Below are 16,997 nucleotides of genomic sequence, written 5' to 3' on the forward strand. Positions count from 1 at the left end.
CGAGGTGGGAGAGCGTCGGGGAATGGAGCCTAGTTGGGCTGCGACACCATGGTTACCTGCATACCGCTGTCACGCAGACCCTGGTCCCTTGGCTGTCTGGTGAGAACTCTCTGTCCACCTGCATGCATGGGCCCGGCCGGGGGAGAGCCGCAGTGTCTCTTAGGGCAAGATGAAGCCAGCATGCAGCATGTGTTTCTCCATTATTATGGGTGGCTTTAATGAAATCGTGTGTGCGTGAGTGCGCACAATGTGTATATTCTGCACGTGTGTGTGTGTGTGTGTGTGTAGGGGGTGAGTAAGGGTCACACTGACATCCAGCGGCAGCTGTTTATTTTCAGTGACCAGGGCCGGCACTGAGAAGTCCCAGCAAAGTAGATGCATGCCTTTTGCTCTTTGTCTCTCTCTCTCTCTCTCTCTCTCTCTCTCTCTCTCTTTTTCCATTTTATCCACTCACTATCATCTTCTCCTCTATATTTTTCCTCTTAAGTCACAGCGTGTACTGTAGGAGAGTGAGGGAGAAGCAGAATGTAGTGGGAGGAAACAGCGGTGAAGCCAAAAAGAGAAGGGATCTTTTTTTGGTCTCTTTGTGCTAGAAAAGTGGATGTCGTTTTTGTCCCCTGAGTTGTGTGTGTGTGTGTGTGTGTGTGTGTGTGTGTGTGTGAGTGTGTGTGTGTGTGTGTGTGTGTGGAGGGGGGGCAGCAGCCTTTGTGGAGTTGACAGCAGGGCAGGGGGGCTCATCATAGCCCTGTCAGGCTGTCACTGTAGTTTGTAGTCTGTTTCACACATGTACTCACGTGCCACCAGTCTGCTTCTATACAGAGATACTACTCAGTACTGGATGGATGGATGGGGGGGGGCTGAAGTACAGCAGAATTTGCCCCATCAGAGGCAACCCACCACGGGGCTGTACCTCCATGTGGACTAGTGCAAGAAGAGAGAGACAGGGAGAGTGATGAGGAAGGCCGTTCACCAGGCCTTTGACCTGCAGTGTTTGGATTAAGACGGGTGAGCTGGTTTACTGTACAAGCGTGACTGGTGTTTGTTCTGACGCCTCCGTTTCAATTGAAACCAGTTCCCTCAGAGTGACAGAGCTGGAATGTTATTGGACGTTGATGGGTTATTTGCGAATGGGTTGAAAAGAAAACGCGGAAGAGACCAGGGGGAGAGACAAGAAAAGAGATCGAAGGAGAGACGTCGTGGATTGAGCCGGGTTAATAATAGGTGACGCTTGGCGAGAGGCAGCGCACAAGTCTGGAATAGAGTGGGGAGAGAGAGACACACGGATTGTTTGTTTTTTTGGCACGGGAGATTCAGAGGGAGGGCTGGAAAGAGTGGAAGAAGAAAGAGAGAGAGAGAGAGAGAAAAAGAGGGAGGGAGGAGAGACAGAGGATCCAACCCCCTGGGACGGTGGTTTGTGATCCGGGGGTGGACAGAGTGGCTTTGTGTTTCAGAACATCACTGGACGCCACCAGGAGACCACACTGTCAGTTGTTCTGTACTGTATCGTCTGTCAGAAGGCAGTGTGTCTGTCTGTAGTGAGTGGAACCAACCCGGACCGGACCGGCACCATGCACCAACCACGCTTCTCCATCTGCCTCCCAGGAGTCCGCCTGCCTGCTGTTTCCTTTGCCAGGAGCCCCCGCTGAGAAAACACGCGTGTGTGTGTGTGGTGTGTCTTGCCTTGGAGAGCTCAGTCCCTCTGCGTCCTTGAAGGTCCAAAGCGATAGACTGTGATGTGGAACTTGTGGGATTAAAACACGGATACTTTTGGAGACCTCAGCTTTTGCTGTGATGGAGTGGAGCCCGGAGAGGGGGAATCAATTTTTTTCCTGCCAAATGGACTGCCACCGCGTGACTGGCTAACAGGAGATTTGTGTGCTTCCTTTTTGCACCTGTGTCTTCCCTCAGCCAACTTTGCCTGCACTTAATGTTTTTCCTTTTTCTTTTTAAAGCATTTATCTCCCAACCTGGGTTTTTCGCGTACGCGCCAGAGCCCGCGCGTTAGCCCATGTGGGCAGTGAGCGATGAGGATCTGAAGAGTGAACTCCGTGCCCCAATGCCCGCTGCTATGCTTCCGTACCCTGCGACCCCAGCAGGGTCTGATTGGTGCTTCCAGAACCCCGTGGGGGTGGACTGCAGCTCCCCCGAACCGCGCTGTATCTGGCTGGCGGTGCTCCGTGGTGACATCGGTCCCATGCCTTCACCTTCGCCTTCGCCCCCCGCCGTGACCAGCGGGCACGGCCGGCCCGGCGGGGACCGGGACAAACCCAGGGTAAGGGAGAGGGAGCTACTCTTGAGCGCCTGCTGTGTCCTATAGAGACGCCTGAGGGCACAGGGGCAAGTTGTCCCATGTATACATCTCCTGTTGTGCCATCTTTTAATATCTTGTGTGCTTCTAGCTGTCTGCAACTTTTAACTGCAGTTCAACGTTTTAAGTCTCGAGGTGTTTTCTGTGATGGGACGTTTTTTTAAAGAGAGAGAGAGAGGGAATGAGACAGGCCTGTCCTTGAACTCAGCATAATTTGGCCTCTTATGTCCAAGCCTCTCAGACATGGCTGTGCTCCTCTGTGCCGGCGCTTCTGTGGAATGTGGGGTTGAAGCACGGACCATTAAGAAACTGCTACAGTATAGTGTTGTTTTCCTCTTGTGGATGTGTGTATTGACTGTGCCTTTCTTGGCGGGGTTTCTAATTAGCGACTAAACACAGATGACGGGGGTTCTATGTTAAGTGGCACTCCCAGTAAAGGGGGAGGGGAGGGGAGGCAGGAGCATGTGTATGTTGTATTCTACAGGCCCCCAGAATTCAGGGCATTTCTCGTGTGTGTGTGTGTGTGTGTGTGTGTGTGTGTGTGTGTGTGTGTGTGTGTGTGTGTGTGTGTGTGTGTGTGTGTGTGTGTGTGTGTGTGTGTGTGTGTGTGTGTGTGTGTGTGTGTGTGTGTGTGTGTGTGTGTGTGTGTGTGTGTGTGTGTGTGTGTGTGTGTGTGTGTGTGTGTGTGTGTGTGTGTGTGTGTGTGTGTGTGTGTGTGTGCGTGTGTGCGTGCGCGTGTGTGTGTCGGGTCAATTCTCATTTTCCTCAGTGGTTCTGGTTACCCTCCCCCTCTCAATGACACAGTTAAGAAAAATGCCTGAATCAAGGGATATGAGCATTGGGTAGGCCTACTGGACTGGAGCAATGTGAAGTATATGGACACAGCTGGTGCAAACACACTCTGCTGTCCTTTACAGTGATGGTGTGTTCACAGGAGAGAGAAAGAGATGGGGATTAGCTGGAAGTTGGCAAGCAACGTGTTTGGCATTGCCAGGCCGCTGCTGCCATTCATGACCAATGATGTCATAGTTGGGGTTTTCAGCGTGTCTTGTACAAACGGCTATTCCACAGACCAACCCCACTGAGCAGCATCAGTCTCTCTGGGTCGCATCATGAACCCTTCAGTCTGACTTTGTGTGACCCTGGACCTGACTGTCTGTTTTTAGTCTTGGGTCGGGTGACACTATCCCCCCAAACTGGGACCCATAACCACTTAAACCTAAATCCTATATACTTACCACCAAATCTGCCCCCCTTTACACCCAATTTGTTTCTTTAGGGGCTGCCTTAGCTTAGTGGCTAGAGAGGACGTCTGGTAAGCAGAAGATCACCTGTTTGCTTCCAGATTGGTCTATGTGTGATAATAACATTATTATATATTGTTTGTTTTACAGTACAGTATAGTACAATAATCCACATTTAAACAATCAGTATTCAAATGTGTATTTTTCTTTGATTATTGCCCCTTTCAGCTTGTTTTATGGATCCTCCCGGTTTTCCTTTTTTTTTTTGTGCCGTAGGGTAATTTTTTGCCAGATAAAGGTAAAGGTATGTGTGAATCAGGTATCTGTTAAGTGTTCTCTCAGGCGCTGCTCAAGTAGAAAACCCTGTTTAACTGACATGACATCACCAACTGTAAACTAGACAATCTGACAGGAGTGGTTTGGCGTGTTTTTGTGCATACACATGTTCATATAGACACAGAGGTGTCGGTGAGTTCACACGCGGTGCATACTAGACTAGTCATTGGTTAGACATGGGTTAAGGTTAGGTTTAGTTAGGTGTGCTGCCCCGTGGGAGGTTAGGTTTAGGGTGAGGGTTTGAGATAGGTTGTAGTTGTAGGACTAATGGCTGGTCTAACCAATGACTAGTCTCAACCAAAAACTGTCTAAACTAAGTACTGCACCCGCTCACACACTCGCATGCCTACAAATGCATACAAACACGCATGCACATGTACATAGAATAGAATAGACTTTATTAGCCATTTTCACGATTGCATATTAAATGTTGGAGCTCAGCTCCCTGGGTCAGCATTTAATAGACAGAAACCGTATGAAACCTACATCCTACAATCCTACATAATATGTGCTACAATATGGCTGGCTCAGGGCTAGAGTGGCCGGATGGTAACCGCAAGGTTGCCAGTTCGAACCTGGGCTCCCCCAGAGTTAGTGTCGAAATGTCCTTGAGCAAGACACTGAACCCCTAAATTGCTCCTGATGTGCTGGTTGGTGCCTTGCATGATTTCTGCCGCCATCGGTGTGTGATTGGGTGAATGTAATGCACAATCTCTGTAAAGCGCCTTGGATAAAGGCACTATTTAAATGCACCATTAACCATTTACAACTTTGGACCTATGTGAGGCATTCTGCTGTGTTGCACAGTTGCAGACAGTGCAACTCAGAACGACGAGGCACCAGGAAATAATTCCCCATTCATTTCATTCATAGGTGTTTCGAAAAGTATTTATTTAAAGTCATTTAAACCTCGGACAAAGCCAACAGCCGATTTGACAAATCATGACAATAAACACATTTTTTGGGCCGAACAAATAATTAGAAGAAAAACAAAAACAAAAATGTGTCAACTCTGTTTGCTTTGTCCGAGGTTTAAATGCCTTTTTTAAATAAATACTTTTTGAAACGCCTATGGGAAAAATGAACGGCTGCCCTCGTTGTTCTGAAAGGGGAACGGGACTGCAACGCTCTATTTCTAGGTGCGTGCCCTTGTTATGCTTCAACCACATGAACCCTAGTGCCCCTATTCTGGGGAGAACACACGGCGAGAATAGCAGATCTACACATGTTGTATGAGCTTGCCTTGTAGAGCTGCTATTTTCGGCGAGGAGGTCTGTTGAAGTGGGAAGAAAGGAGGGGGCCTAGTATACTGTGTAGACTGACCCCTGGGGGTCTATACTAGGGGGTCAACAGTGTACTGTATATATAGGGATGAAATGGTTCAAACTAAAAGCCAGGCTGTTATTCTGGACAGGTGCTATACATTACATTACACTAGCTATCTCATCTCCACCTGTCTGCCATTTACGATGCATGTGGACATACAGAAGGGGGGGGGGGGCATGCCCCCGGGGATGGCTGGCATGACAGATTCATACCTGGAGCGGCAGATATACTACAAGGAACTATCGGATTATTATTTTTTCAACTTTCACAAGCCCTCTTGGTTCCCTCTTGTCTCCCTCGCCTGCCTCCTCTCTCCAGCTCAGGGCTGTTGGTTGGTGGAGCAGACAGTATAGTGGCTGTTGGTTGGTGGAGCAGACAGTATAGTGGCTGTTGGTTGGTGGAGCAGACAGTATAGTGGCTGTTGGTTGGTGGAGCAGACAGTATAGTGGCTGTTGGTTGGTGGAGCAGACAGTATAGTGGCTCTGCTGTGGATTAAAGTCCAGTCAGCATTTGTAACCTCTCTAAAGCTCCACTTTTCAAACAGGTTGCAGCTCTCAGCTGTTTGAAAGAGCATTGTTCTCCCTGCCGGGGTTTAGCAGTCACCAGAGTCCTGACAGAGCATTGTTCTCCCTGCCGGGGTTTAGCAGTCACCAGGGTCCTGACAGCCACTGCATTCTTCCTACCCTGCTGCTTTGTGGTGGATATAATGAGGAGTGAGATGGCCATGCTGCTAACTGACACTTTGTGTACAGAAGACGACATGGGCCATATCACTGTGACCTACAAAAGAAAGAAAATACAAAATAAATCATTTGTTTTTTAGATTAAAATGTTTTGTTTCGTTTGCACATTTTTTGTACTTTGGACAGGGTATGACGGTCAACTAGACACTTTAACCACACGTACGATAAAGGCGAAAGTAGCAGATCTACCACCTCACAGCGCATCACAAAGTATTGTGAGCTTGTAGATCTGCTATTTTTGCTTAAACCCCCCCCCGATCTGTGCCTGTCTGGCACCATCCTACTTAGGAACGACGCAAGTTGGCATCAATGAAAATCGGCATAATTTGTGCAGAGGTGATGGTGGTATTACTATTATACTGTGCCTTTTGCATCAATCAGTCAAATCAGTCCAAGTGAAATGATAAAGAGAAGCATCCACAGCGAAGCTCTATCCCTGTGGATGACAAAAGGAAACATCTGCAATGCATACCACATCAACCGCCAAACACTCACTCAGCACAAGAAGCTACCAGGCAGTCTATTATACTTTGGTACATATTCAATATGACATTTTTATGTTCTCTTTTTAACGAAATCATCTGTGATTGCTCATCAGCATCCTGTGGCCTGGGCCTCTGTGATGTCTTAAAGAGAATCATTGATGAATCAGCGGTTATCATTGCCGTCATATGAGAATGTGTCCAGATCTCAGACTGAGGGCAGTACCAGAGGTTCCTTTAGGACGAGCTGGCCCAGCTGGGTGATGCCGAATGTCTCCATGTCTTAATCTAGCAGGACGGGACTTCCCTGCTCACTGTCTAGAACTGGTCAACCTCCATAGGAAGTCAACTTTTAGACCAGAACCCACAGAAAGTATTTTCCGAGTTCCTTGTTGCCTGCGTTGAACTGGCTGGAAAGCAGTGTGTGTGTGTGCATGTCAGCGATTTTTATGCCAGTAACCAGTACCAGACGCAGGGTTTGATTACTCCAAGGTGATGCGTTAATAAAAATGAACAAAGGGACGGATATCGGAGACCATTGTCTCACGTCCGAGGAGGACCGTTGGCAATGATTGCAGACTTCGCAGAATAGCCAGGCAGACCCACGCATCTACCACTGTGCGCTTCCAGACCGGGCCGGACGGGGAAACTGTGCTGGCTCGGAAACCCAGTCGGCCTCTGTATGTTTGGGGTAATCACAGGGTTTGGTGTTCTCAGCGCCGGGAGGGGCCATGCGGTCGAAACCGACGTGCTGGAGCCTGTCTCTCACTAGGGCTCCGACACCCCACCTCCTCCTCCTCTCATTCTGTCGTTTGCTCTCTCTATCGCTCTCTCTCTGTGCACCCCCTCCTTGCCAGTTACAGAGTGTGTGTTTCGACATGCCCCGAGCCAAAACCGCTCCCACTGAGGAATTCACTCAGTCTCTTCCTTCTTTCACCCTCTTACCCTTTCATTTCCCCTTTCGTTCCCTTCGTCATTTCCATTTGTCACTATTTTGATGTATTACTTTACTATCTCATCACACTTTATAGATTGCCGCCCGCTGGCCTCCATGAAGAATAAAAATCACACCTGTGGGAAGTGAGGGGCGCTCTTATCATCATACATCATGTTAGGACATGATAGGACCGAAATTGCCAATTTGCTCGTCCACATATGACTTAAATTCTCCATTAATTGTCAATGGCATTTAATGTTTGTGTTAGGACAAAACATTACACTATAGCTGAATATAGGAGGGGCTAGCGCCCCTAAAAATGGATGTATATGGAACGTGGAAGTTTGTGGTAAAAGTGCAAATGCACATGTGCCGCAATATCTTGTAGATATCCTGCCATCTTGTAGTAGATATCCTATACTCCTATAGCTGAATGTAGGCAATGCGGCGGTATCCGGAATGCTCGCCTTAAAACACGCTCGTTCCACATTTCTTTCCGCCGACCGCTCGGTAGGACGGTTCTTATATTCTTGTATCTGTTTTACTGAGAATTAAGCTTTTACTGGGGTTATGTTCAGGAATTGGGTTAGCTTTTGGCACCGTTTGACTGAGGTTAAGGTTAGGAATAAGGTTAGGTTTGACAGTTTAAGCATAGTTTACTTAGGTTACGTTTAGGAATACCAGCCTGAGCAGTTCAGCCGGCTGTACGCCCGGAGCGAGGCCTGTTCATTGGTATTCAATGCAGGATGTGACAGTGACACACACAAATCCGTTTTGACTCATTTGACTGGATGTAGTGGTTGCTCATTCACACATTAGAAACGCTAAGAAAAATGCAGCCAAGTGGGGTCAAACTCACATTCACTCACTCACTTTTGCTTTGCCACTGAATGCAAAATTCGACTCTCATTCACCTTGTTGCTAGCATAAAATGGAAGTGCATGGGAGGTGAATATTGAAGAGATTTCCATGTGATGGAGGAAGATGAGGTGGAAGATGAGGTGGAAGGAGAGGAGTACTAGAAGCGCCTCTGTGCAGCAGACTTTATTTATAGATGCTCTCTGAGCATCTGGTTGTCCCGCCCCACAGAGCTACCACGCTTCCTGCCTCTAGCCCGCCACTTCCTGTTGTTGGTTAGCCATATGGGCCTACCAGGTTGAAAGTGTCTGGCGTGTGTGTGTGTGTGTGTGTGTGTGTGTGTGTGTGTGTGTGTGTGTGTGTCTCAGTCAGAGAGGGAAACAAGAAGTGAAATAACATGCATGCATTTGAGGCTACTCGGGTTCACCCTGCCCTGACCCTCCTGGCATAAAACACAGACAGACTTACAGACATTTTTACATCTTAAGTTAGTGAGGAAGACGGAGGGGAAGTAGAGTCAAGTCACAGTTATTCCACAGAGAAACCTCTCGGAGTTCACTGCACTAAAACGATGCCTCAGGCAGAACACACTAACACAGCTATGGCTTGACCTCAGAGATGACCCCTCCCCTCCTCTGCCCCCCCTCTCCCGGGCTTGTTTGGTCAGGTGGTCGTGTTTGACTGACAGATGCGGGTCGTTGGCGCAGCATCGGGGTGACAGTTCTCACGTGTGTTTGTCAGGTGAACAGGCCTGTTGACTCAGCCTCAGCACTGAGAGCTCTGATGACTAGAGAGCCTGTGCAGATCGCCCCTCATTTCTCTCACTGAATGAGAAGTCCCTCCTGCCCCGCTTTGACTCCACTCCGCTATGACAAGACCAAGGTCAGCGCTGATTGGTTGCAGGCGTCCATGATTGAGTTTGGCTCTGTCTTCCAACATTCCATAGTTTCTCTCTCGCTCTCGGAGCGCTCTCTCCCGCCGGCCCTGGCCTGTCTAGACGCCCCTGCCTGTTAGCCGAACCCCATGAAGCTTTTTACGGGCTATTGTTTGGTGGAGCCTGCCTTGCGGGGGTGACTCGGTCTGGTAGCTACATCCAGGAATATGTTGTTCATAAGGAAGTTGCTAATAAAAAAAACCCCCAGCAGTTGAAAGCTGATGTCACCGGCCTTCTGTTCTGAATGAGGCCTAAGTATAATACCATGGCCTTTACCCCAGAAAAGAGCCTTTTTGAAACATCATCACATCCATGGAACGATGCACAATCCTTTTTGGTCCAGTGTTGTTGTTACTTACCTCTGTCTTTTTTGTGTGTTTTTCTAGCAGCGTCCATACGTTTATCATGCACAGTATACATCTGCTGCTATGCTCATGCACCTTTATATTATTATTTGTTTCTTGTGTTCTTGTCTGATCTCCTTTCCAACTTCTTATTTTTTTTCTATGGAATAACGACACGATGGGAACTATGCACGGAAACGCATTTCACCCACTTTTTTTTACCTTGTAAAGCTGTGATGTGACAATAAAGCTGATTGAATCCAAAAGAAAGTACGCACAGGTGTTGTTCAGGTGCTGAACAAAAAGATACGTACAGGAGAAGGAGATGTAGTCCGCACACTGTTTTGTAGCTCCCACAGGAATTTTATTTAGAAGGATGACAACGTTTCGACCCCTCATGGGTCTTCGTCAGGTATAATAAAGCTGATTCTCATTCACAGAAATACACATGTTCTTATTATGGAAATATGTTTTGTAATTCCTAATAAGATACTAATTAACTATCCTTTCTAAGACAGGACATTTGATGCATGGAATCTCACCTGTTCCTCTCTTGTGTTCACAGGGAAAGGGGCGGAGGGATGGTCTGTCTTCGGCCAGTGACAACCCTCGGCCGCCCATGGCGGGAGGGGAGGGGGGCGGCGTTGGTTGGCATGGTCCCCGGACGCTGGTCCTCCGCAAGAACTCCCAGGGGTTTGGCTTCACACTGCGCCATTTCATCGTCTACCCCCCGGAGTCAGCCCTGCACACAAACCTCAAGGTGAGACCAGCAGTCCACAGCTAATCTCCTACAGTAGTAGGGCCTTTTAAAGTGGATCTGACAAACAGGAGCTCAGAGACAAAGGTGATCTTATTATAGCCAAAGATCAGTGACACTAAGCTCAATAAAACAAACATGCGTCCAGAGTTGTTGAACTTTGCCAGTTACAGACACAGAGCTGTTAAACAAGCCTCTTAAGGGGTTGTTGAGCAGTCCACTCCATTCTTCCTTTGGTGCGTCGAGTAACAACTTGTGAAATATTAATGAACTGAGTCAGAAGTAAATTCACAAGCTCTTACAATCCATCGCTACACGTAATAATTGTACCGTTTATGTAACAGAGAATTGTCCCCTTTTATCATAATTTTTATCACCTAAGAAATGCCAAACCCAATTTTCTCCGCCTCAGTTCTTCTGTATCACATCACAGGCCTCATTATTAAGTCTCGGTGAACTCTGTATTGTTCTGTCACCTTAGTTCTAATAAGTCCTGTCATTGGTCGATCATTCAGTGCTTTCAGGTGTGTGTGTGCGGCCAAGAAGCTACAGATGTGAAATTGAGAGATTGGGGGGGGGGTGGTTCAGGCAGCTGAAACAAGGCCCTTATTATTACGCCACCCCACCATTCTCACCCCAACCCGACAGCAGCTGCACATAGAGAGAGAGAGAGAGAGAGAGAGAGACACAGAGGCTCAATGGGATCTGTTGTTGTCTTAGCCTGGTACCACTCACTGGCTGCCTGGTGGTACCAGCCCGGGTCAAGACAATAGTCCCACTGCTCCCTCTGGGCTGTGGCTCTTTAGGCCTCATCTCACATGGTGTGGGAGGCGGTTGGTGCCACAGCGCTGTCCGAAGTATTCCAAGAAGATGCTTTGTGGAATTCTCCCAAATCACAGTGTCCCATTATCAGAGAGTGGTGGGTGATTCAAATCTTGACACTGGCTGATGACATTTACTGTACATTGGATTTTAATTTCTTATCTTTTTATTTAAAGAAATCCCTAAATGAATGCCCTATTACTATAAATTGCCGATCTACTAAGTTGCAGATCAGCTATTTTAGCTATTTATGAACATCTTTGAAGGATTTCTCCTATAGTGATATGGGGTTGAAACTACTTGTGTCTGTAGTATTAACAAGAGCTTGTGACTAAATAATGACATTGGATCCATTGAAACACGGCTTATTTCCATGTCCTGAGCATTAACAGTTTTGTAATTAGGTTAGGTTTCCTCCCTAAAGTAGCAATACTGTGCACTCTTGACTACAGAACTGTGCCCAGTGGTTCTCAACCTTTTCAATCCGTGACCCCCCAAAATAATCATATTTTAACTGGCGACCCCCACCCTGATAAGCACTTGGAATGTAGCAGTTCACTTGATTACATTTTGTTTGACTCTGTTCCACAGATAAATATTGTGCAAAATAGCAAATAGAGAAAATCTTTGCCTCTTTTTTTTATTATTTATTTGCCAATTTGGCCAATGTTTTGACCAGTTTTCTTTATAGCATTGTTTGCTGATTACCTTTGATGCAGTGATGGTATTTTTCTTTAGGTATTAAATAAAAATAACACCCATGTGAAGTGATATCATAATTTTGATGTATGATATTGTATAGACACAGTAACAGTAACTGCTGCTACAGACTAATAGACACAAAGTCACATGTTGGAGCAGTTGGCACCGCTCCGGGGAACTGGGGGTCCCGAGCCACAAGTTGAGAACCACTGCCTGCCTTAGCCTATGCCTGCTACTCTCCCTCTCCCCACATCATACCATGTCTTCTGTCGTCCCAGACCTGGTCAGGCTGGGCTGGTCAGTCAGGGAAGCGTCCCTGACAGCACACTCCATTCTGGGGTCGGCAGCCCTCCTTTCTCTGCACGTAAACCCCCCGCCATTGTCCCAGCTGCCAGGAATGAGCCCACTCAGCGCAGCCTAAAGCCAGGCAGCAGTCAGGCCACCATGCCCCTATCCCCAAACTGTCCACTCAGCTGTGTGTGTGTGTGTGTGTGTGTGTGTGTGTGTGTGTGTGCCTGTGTGCGTGTGTGGATGGATGGAATGAACGGTGTAATGATAAAATCTCCCCCACATTAAGTGGTGGTAGTGCTGCTGTCGTCATCTGCCATCTGCGGCAGCTGCGTCCACTTGCTTCAGCCCATGACATTATGACCTCATTATTACCTGCAGATTGTTGAACCTGAAAGGCGGTCTGTGTGTTTAACTGAACTCCAACATTACACGCTCGTAAAGAGAAACACATCTGCCCCTCTGGCTAGGCTTGGGGGATGCCAGCGATGTCACTGGCATGCTTGGAACGGTGTAAAAGCACAAGAGGGGGCATATTCTGAAATAACTGATGGAGAAAAGGAGATATAGGTTTCTCTAGGTGGACTGCTGCTGTGTACTGTACTCGTCTCATTAATAAAGAAACTCATAAGAAACTATACTCAAGAATAGAGTGCGGATATTCCCTCCCCCCGAGTAGAGCATGCCTTCACCTATAACGATTTTTGAGGGGCGCTAGCCCCTCCTATATACAGGCTTAATGTTTGTTTTCAAAACGCCATTGACAATGAAGGGAAAATGTACGTCATATTGTCCCTCATTACGTCATATTGTCTCTTTATTGTTAATGGCGTCTAGTGTTTGTGTTGGCACTGTTTGTTTTACATCACCATTACATCACCCAATCAACATGAGTTAGACTTTAATATATTAGCGCCCCTCACTTCACATGGGTGTGATTTATTTTTGTCCTAGATTTAGGTTGAGTTGTGTTCAACCAGCATATCAGTCATGATGCTTTAGGTTGAGTTGTGTTCAACCAGCATATCAGTCATGATGCTTTAGGTTGAGTTGTGTTCAACCAGCATATCAGTCATGATGCTTTAGGTTGAGTTGTGTTCAACCAGCATATCAGTCATGATGCTTTAGGTTGAGTTGTGTTCAACCAGCATATCAGTCATGATGCTTTAGGTTGAGTTGTGTTCAACCAGCATATCAGTCATGATGCTCTCTCTTTCTGTGCCTTTGCAGGATGAGGAGAACGGGAACGGAAAAGGTAAGCGCTCCCTCTCTGCCCCTCCAAGTTCATTAGTCCACACCATATCAGCACGGAGAGCGTTGACACTATAGTGCCGTGGTTTTCAACCTTTTGAATGCCATGGCCCATTATTTATTTGGCATATGAGCCACGGACCACCATTTGATGACATTTTAGCCTCTAAGACCCAAAACTAAACAATATTTCAGATTTGGTCCACAATAGATAACAGACAAACGTTGATCAAAATAACAATTCTACGTTCTCTAATTGTGTAGACTTCTTTTAAATTAAGCAATGAAGTTGTTGGGTCCATTTGGTTACCAACACTCCATCATTTAGCTGGGGACCACCTGGAACCCCCTCAAGGACCACTGGTTGAAAACCACTGCTATAGTGACATCACTGACTAGGACCTCTGTGGTTCCCTGTCTGTCTCTCTGCTCTCTTATGTTGGCACACAGCTCCCTCTGCAGGACTCTACTTAGTACTGCATCTAAAGTAGCTTCAACTCCAAACACTCCTCTCAATTTCAATTTGTGTTATAGTTGTTTAATAGTTTAATCATAACATCAAAGCAAGTGACACTAGACATTTTCCCACACAAGTCGTTGTTTTATTGTTATGCATGACCCTTTTTGTTTTGCTTTGCTTTGCTTTCCATTGTTTGTCACGGATAGGGTATCAGAAAAGTCGTCTGGAGCCGATGGACACCATATTTGTGAAGAATGTGAGAGAGAGAGGTCCAGCCCACCAGGCTGGCCTTTGCACAGGTAAAGGCAGCTTGAAGCCCGATACATGCTACTCTGATAGCCGACCTATAGTCTCACAGCAGTCGTGAGATATTAGGTCTGCTATACGTTGTGAGCTTTGTGGTTGTGTGTGACGGTGCCGCATTCGGCTGCGGCGTGCGACAGCATAAACTACCCTATTGGCCTGAATATAAGAATATGTTTTTTTCCAATGGAAATATCCTAAAGAAAAACGAGATTGTATTATAATCGGGGACTAGACCATTTGACATTCAATGTTATTTTTCCACAAATGAGTCTTGAAAAATGGGGGTTGTCTTATAATCAGAGTGGTCTTATATTTGGGACAATACGGTACTAGGCCTGAGACTACAGAGGAGGCAGGAACATGGGCATGCTGATTTGCCAGTGGCACACTCTGGATTAGAGCACACTAAACAAACATGGCAACCGGTCCCCTGCCATGTTAAGTGGTAATTATTTTAATGATCAGTCAATTGATTGTGTTCCGGCTTGGATCCTATCACAAAGACAACAAATGTTTTCAATGTTTATTTTTATTTTTAAATTGCCATGACATTGTTTTATTATCATTAAAGTGTTTTGCTAATAATTTACAAAACCCTCGTGGCCCACCAGTGGTCCCCGGGCCCACAGGTTGAGAACCACTGTCAGATTTGCATGGAATGGAAATATCTGGGCCAGAGCATCTGTGTCACATGATGCTGCAGACATGCATCTGTGTCACATGATGCTGCAGACATGCATCTGTGTCACATGATGCTGCAGACATGCACAGGGACTCTGGGTGGGGGGGTTGGGGGGAGGTACCAGGTACTGTAGGGGTGGGGGGAGAGACCAGGCACTGTGGGGGTGGGAGAGACCAGGCACCGCAGTGTAGAGTGATTATTGGTTATTATTACTTTTCCCGCCCACTGGTTTATGTAAGGTGATTCTATTCCCTCATATATGAGCCAAGGAGGACTCGGAGTATGCAGTGTGCAAATGTAACCAAATGGACCTAAGCGTCCGTTTAGTTACATTTGCGCATTGTCAGTCAAATTAACACTGTGTAGTATAAGTGTATTTATGTGTGTGTGTGTGTGTGTGTGTATATATACATAATATACATAATGCAAAAATGTTGCGTGAAATTCTCCAGTGCAGCATGAATGTGACGGAGCTTGTCAAGTTTTCTTGTTGTGTCTTGCTGTCGAAGCGACTCGAGACAACATTCCATTCCTAACAGCCCTGCCAAACCAAACCAGCACTCCATACAAAGCAACACATTTAAACACAAACACATCTGAAATAACACATGCCAATAGTGCATGTACATTAATCTATGCATGCCTGTTGCACACACACACACACACACACACACACACACACACACACACACACACACACACACACACACACCATGATGTGTAAAGTTGTGTATAATTGAACACAACTATATATACATATAAGTTAATAATATAGACCCAGACACCACATGTTTCATCAACCAAAGCTACCAAGTCCAAGTATGGAGTGTGTGTCTGGGGTTTCTCTGGCCTGGCGTTGTCTGGTCTGTCCAGGGCTGACTTGACACGGTTTGGCTCACCACCAGTACATGGAAGTGGATGGAGCGCGGGGTAGTCAATGCTTGCTTGTATGTTGACAAGTGGTGCTTAAGCCTGATATACAGCACTGTATATCCAGTGGGTCGGGAGTCGGGACACATGTTTGGGCCGCAGACCAATTTTAATGGGTTGTGGGTAAATATCCATTTCTAAAAATAATATTATTTCAAAAGTAAAAAAAAAAAAAAAGAAGTCATACAACGGTATCCCATGCAAGACACAATGAGATGCGTCTGTTAGCTTGTCTATCAGTGATTTTCTGCTGTTTTAAAGTGTGGTCCATCTCTGTTTGTTTCAGGGGATCGGCTGGTGAAAGTGAACGGAGAGAGTATTCTAGGAAAGACGTATTCACAAGTGATCGCCCTCATCCAGCACAGGTATAGTTGTGTGTGTGTGTGTGTGTGTGTGTGTGTGTGTGTGTGTGTGTGTGTGCGGTATACCTGTGGTTGTGTTTGTGTACGTGTTTTTCTCATATATGCATTGTATTGTCTGTGTGCATATCTATATGAGTTTAACCTGCTCCTAAGATGTGCACACATTCTCCTCTTAAAACTTTTACTTTTAATAAACAGCCTGTTATTGAACAAATGCTTTAGCAGTAGTTGTCAGAATAATCAGAATTAACATTTAAAAACGAAACCCTTTTCAATAATAAATAATATCACTTTACAGCAGCTTTTTAATTGTTTTTGGAAGAGTAGGGGATCTGTTTCTTCTTGCCACAATGTCTTAATTTCTCCATGTCCATTTATATTCCACAGTGAGAACGTGTTGGAGCTCTCCATTATGCCAAAAGACGAAGACGTATTGCAGCTGGTAAGTGTGAGTATATATAACATTTATAAACACACACACACACACACACACACACACACACACACACACACATAATTTGAACATAATGGTTTTATTGCAGGTTAAGTAACTGCATATTCTACTGCATTCATTCGGGTGGGAAGTGTGAGAATAACATTTATGAACACACCCTACAACACACACATAACCCTCATGTGAAGAGACACACACACACACACACACACACACACACACACACACACACACAAACACAAACACACACACAATTTGAACTTAATGGTTTTATTGCAGGTTAAGTAACTGCATATTCTACTGCATTCATTCGGGTTCAGCCAGGATTCTCTCTGTCATTACTAAAGAATGTGGAGATTTTGAGAGAATAGCTGGGCAATGACTCAAACGCTCCCTGCAATGCATTTAGATTACAACAGACATCCATGTTAGTAACCACCTAGGCTATTCGAGGCTGTAGGTGAAGAGCAG

At 46.2% G+C, this 16,997-nt stretch overlaps 1 protein-coding gene across 8 annotated transcripts in view; it reads left to right on the top strand.

Moving 5' to 3' along the window:
- The window catches only part of arhgap23a (Rho GTPase activating protein 23a), a 79,841-nt gene that overhangs the window by 40,986 nt on the left and 21,858 nt on the right, over positions 1 to 16,997 (top strand). For 5 of the 8 annotated variants that reach the window (XR_013964936.1, XM_080776689.1, XM_080776691.1 and 2 more), the window contains exons 1-6: positions 1,367 to 2,272; positions 10,078 to 10,272; positions 13,312 to 13,336; positions 13,999 to 14,091; positions 15,997 to 16,075; positions 16,460 to 16,520. Coding sequence is in view for 7 of the 8 variants with exons in the window: in XM_080776689.1 (XP_080632815.1) it covers positions 2,009 to 2,272; positions 10,078 to 10,272; positions 13,312 to 13,336; positions 13,999 to 14,091; positions 15,997 to 16,075; positions 16,460 to 16,520 (717 nt within the window). In the remaining variant the exon portion in view is untranslated. Of the gene's footprint in view, positions 1 to 1,366; positions 2,273 to 10,077; positions 10,273 to 13,311; positions 13,337 to 13,998; positions 14,092 to 15,996; positions 16,076 to 16,459; positions 16,521 to 16,997 lie in introns of those variants that run through there. The other 3 variants (XM_080776695.1, XM_080776694.1, XM_080776690.1) reach the window with 2 other exon arrangements.

Source organism: Protomyctophum bolini (assembly GCF_963924005.1).
Source record: "Protomyctophum bolini genome assembly, chromosome: 11".
NCBI lineage: Eukaryota > Metazoa > Chordata > Actinopteri > Myctophiformes > Myctophidae > Protomyctophum > Protomyctophum bolini.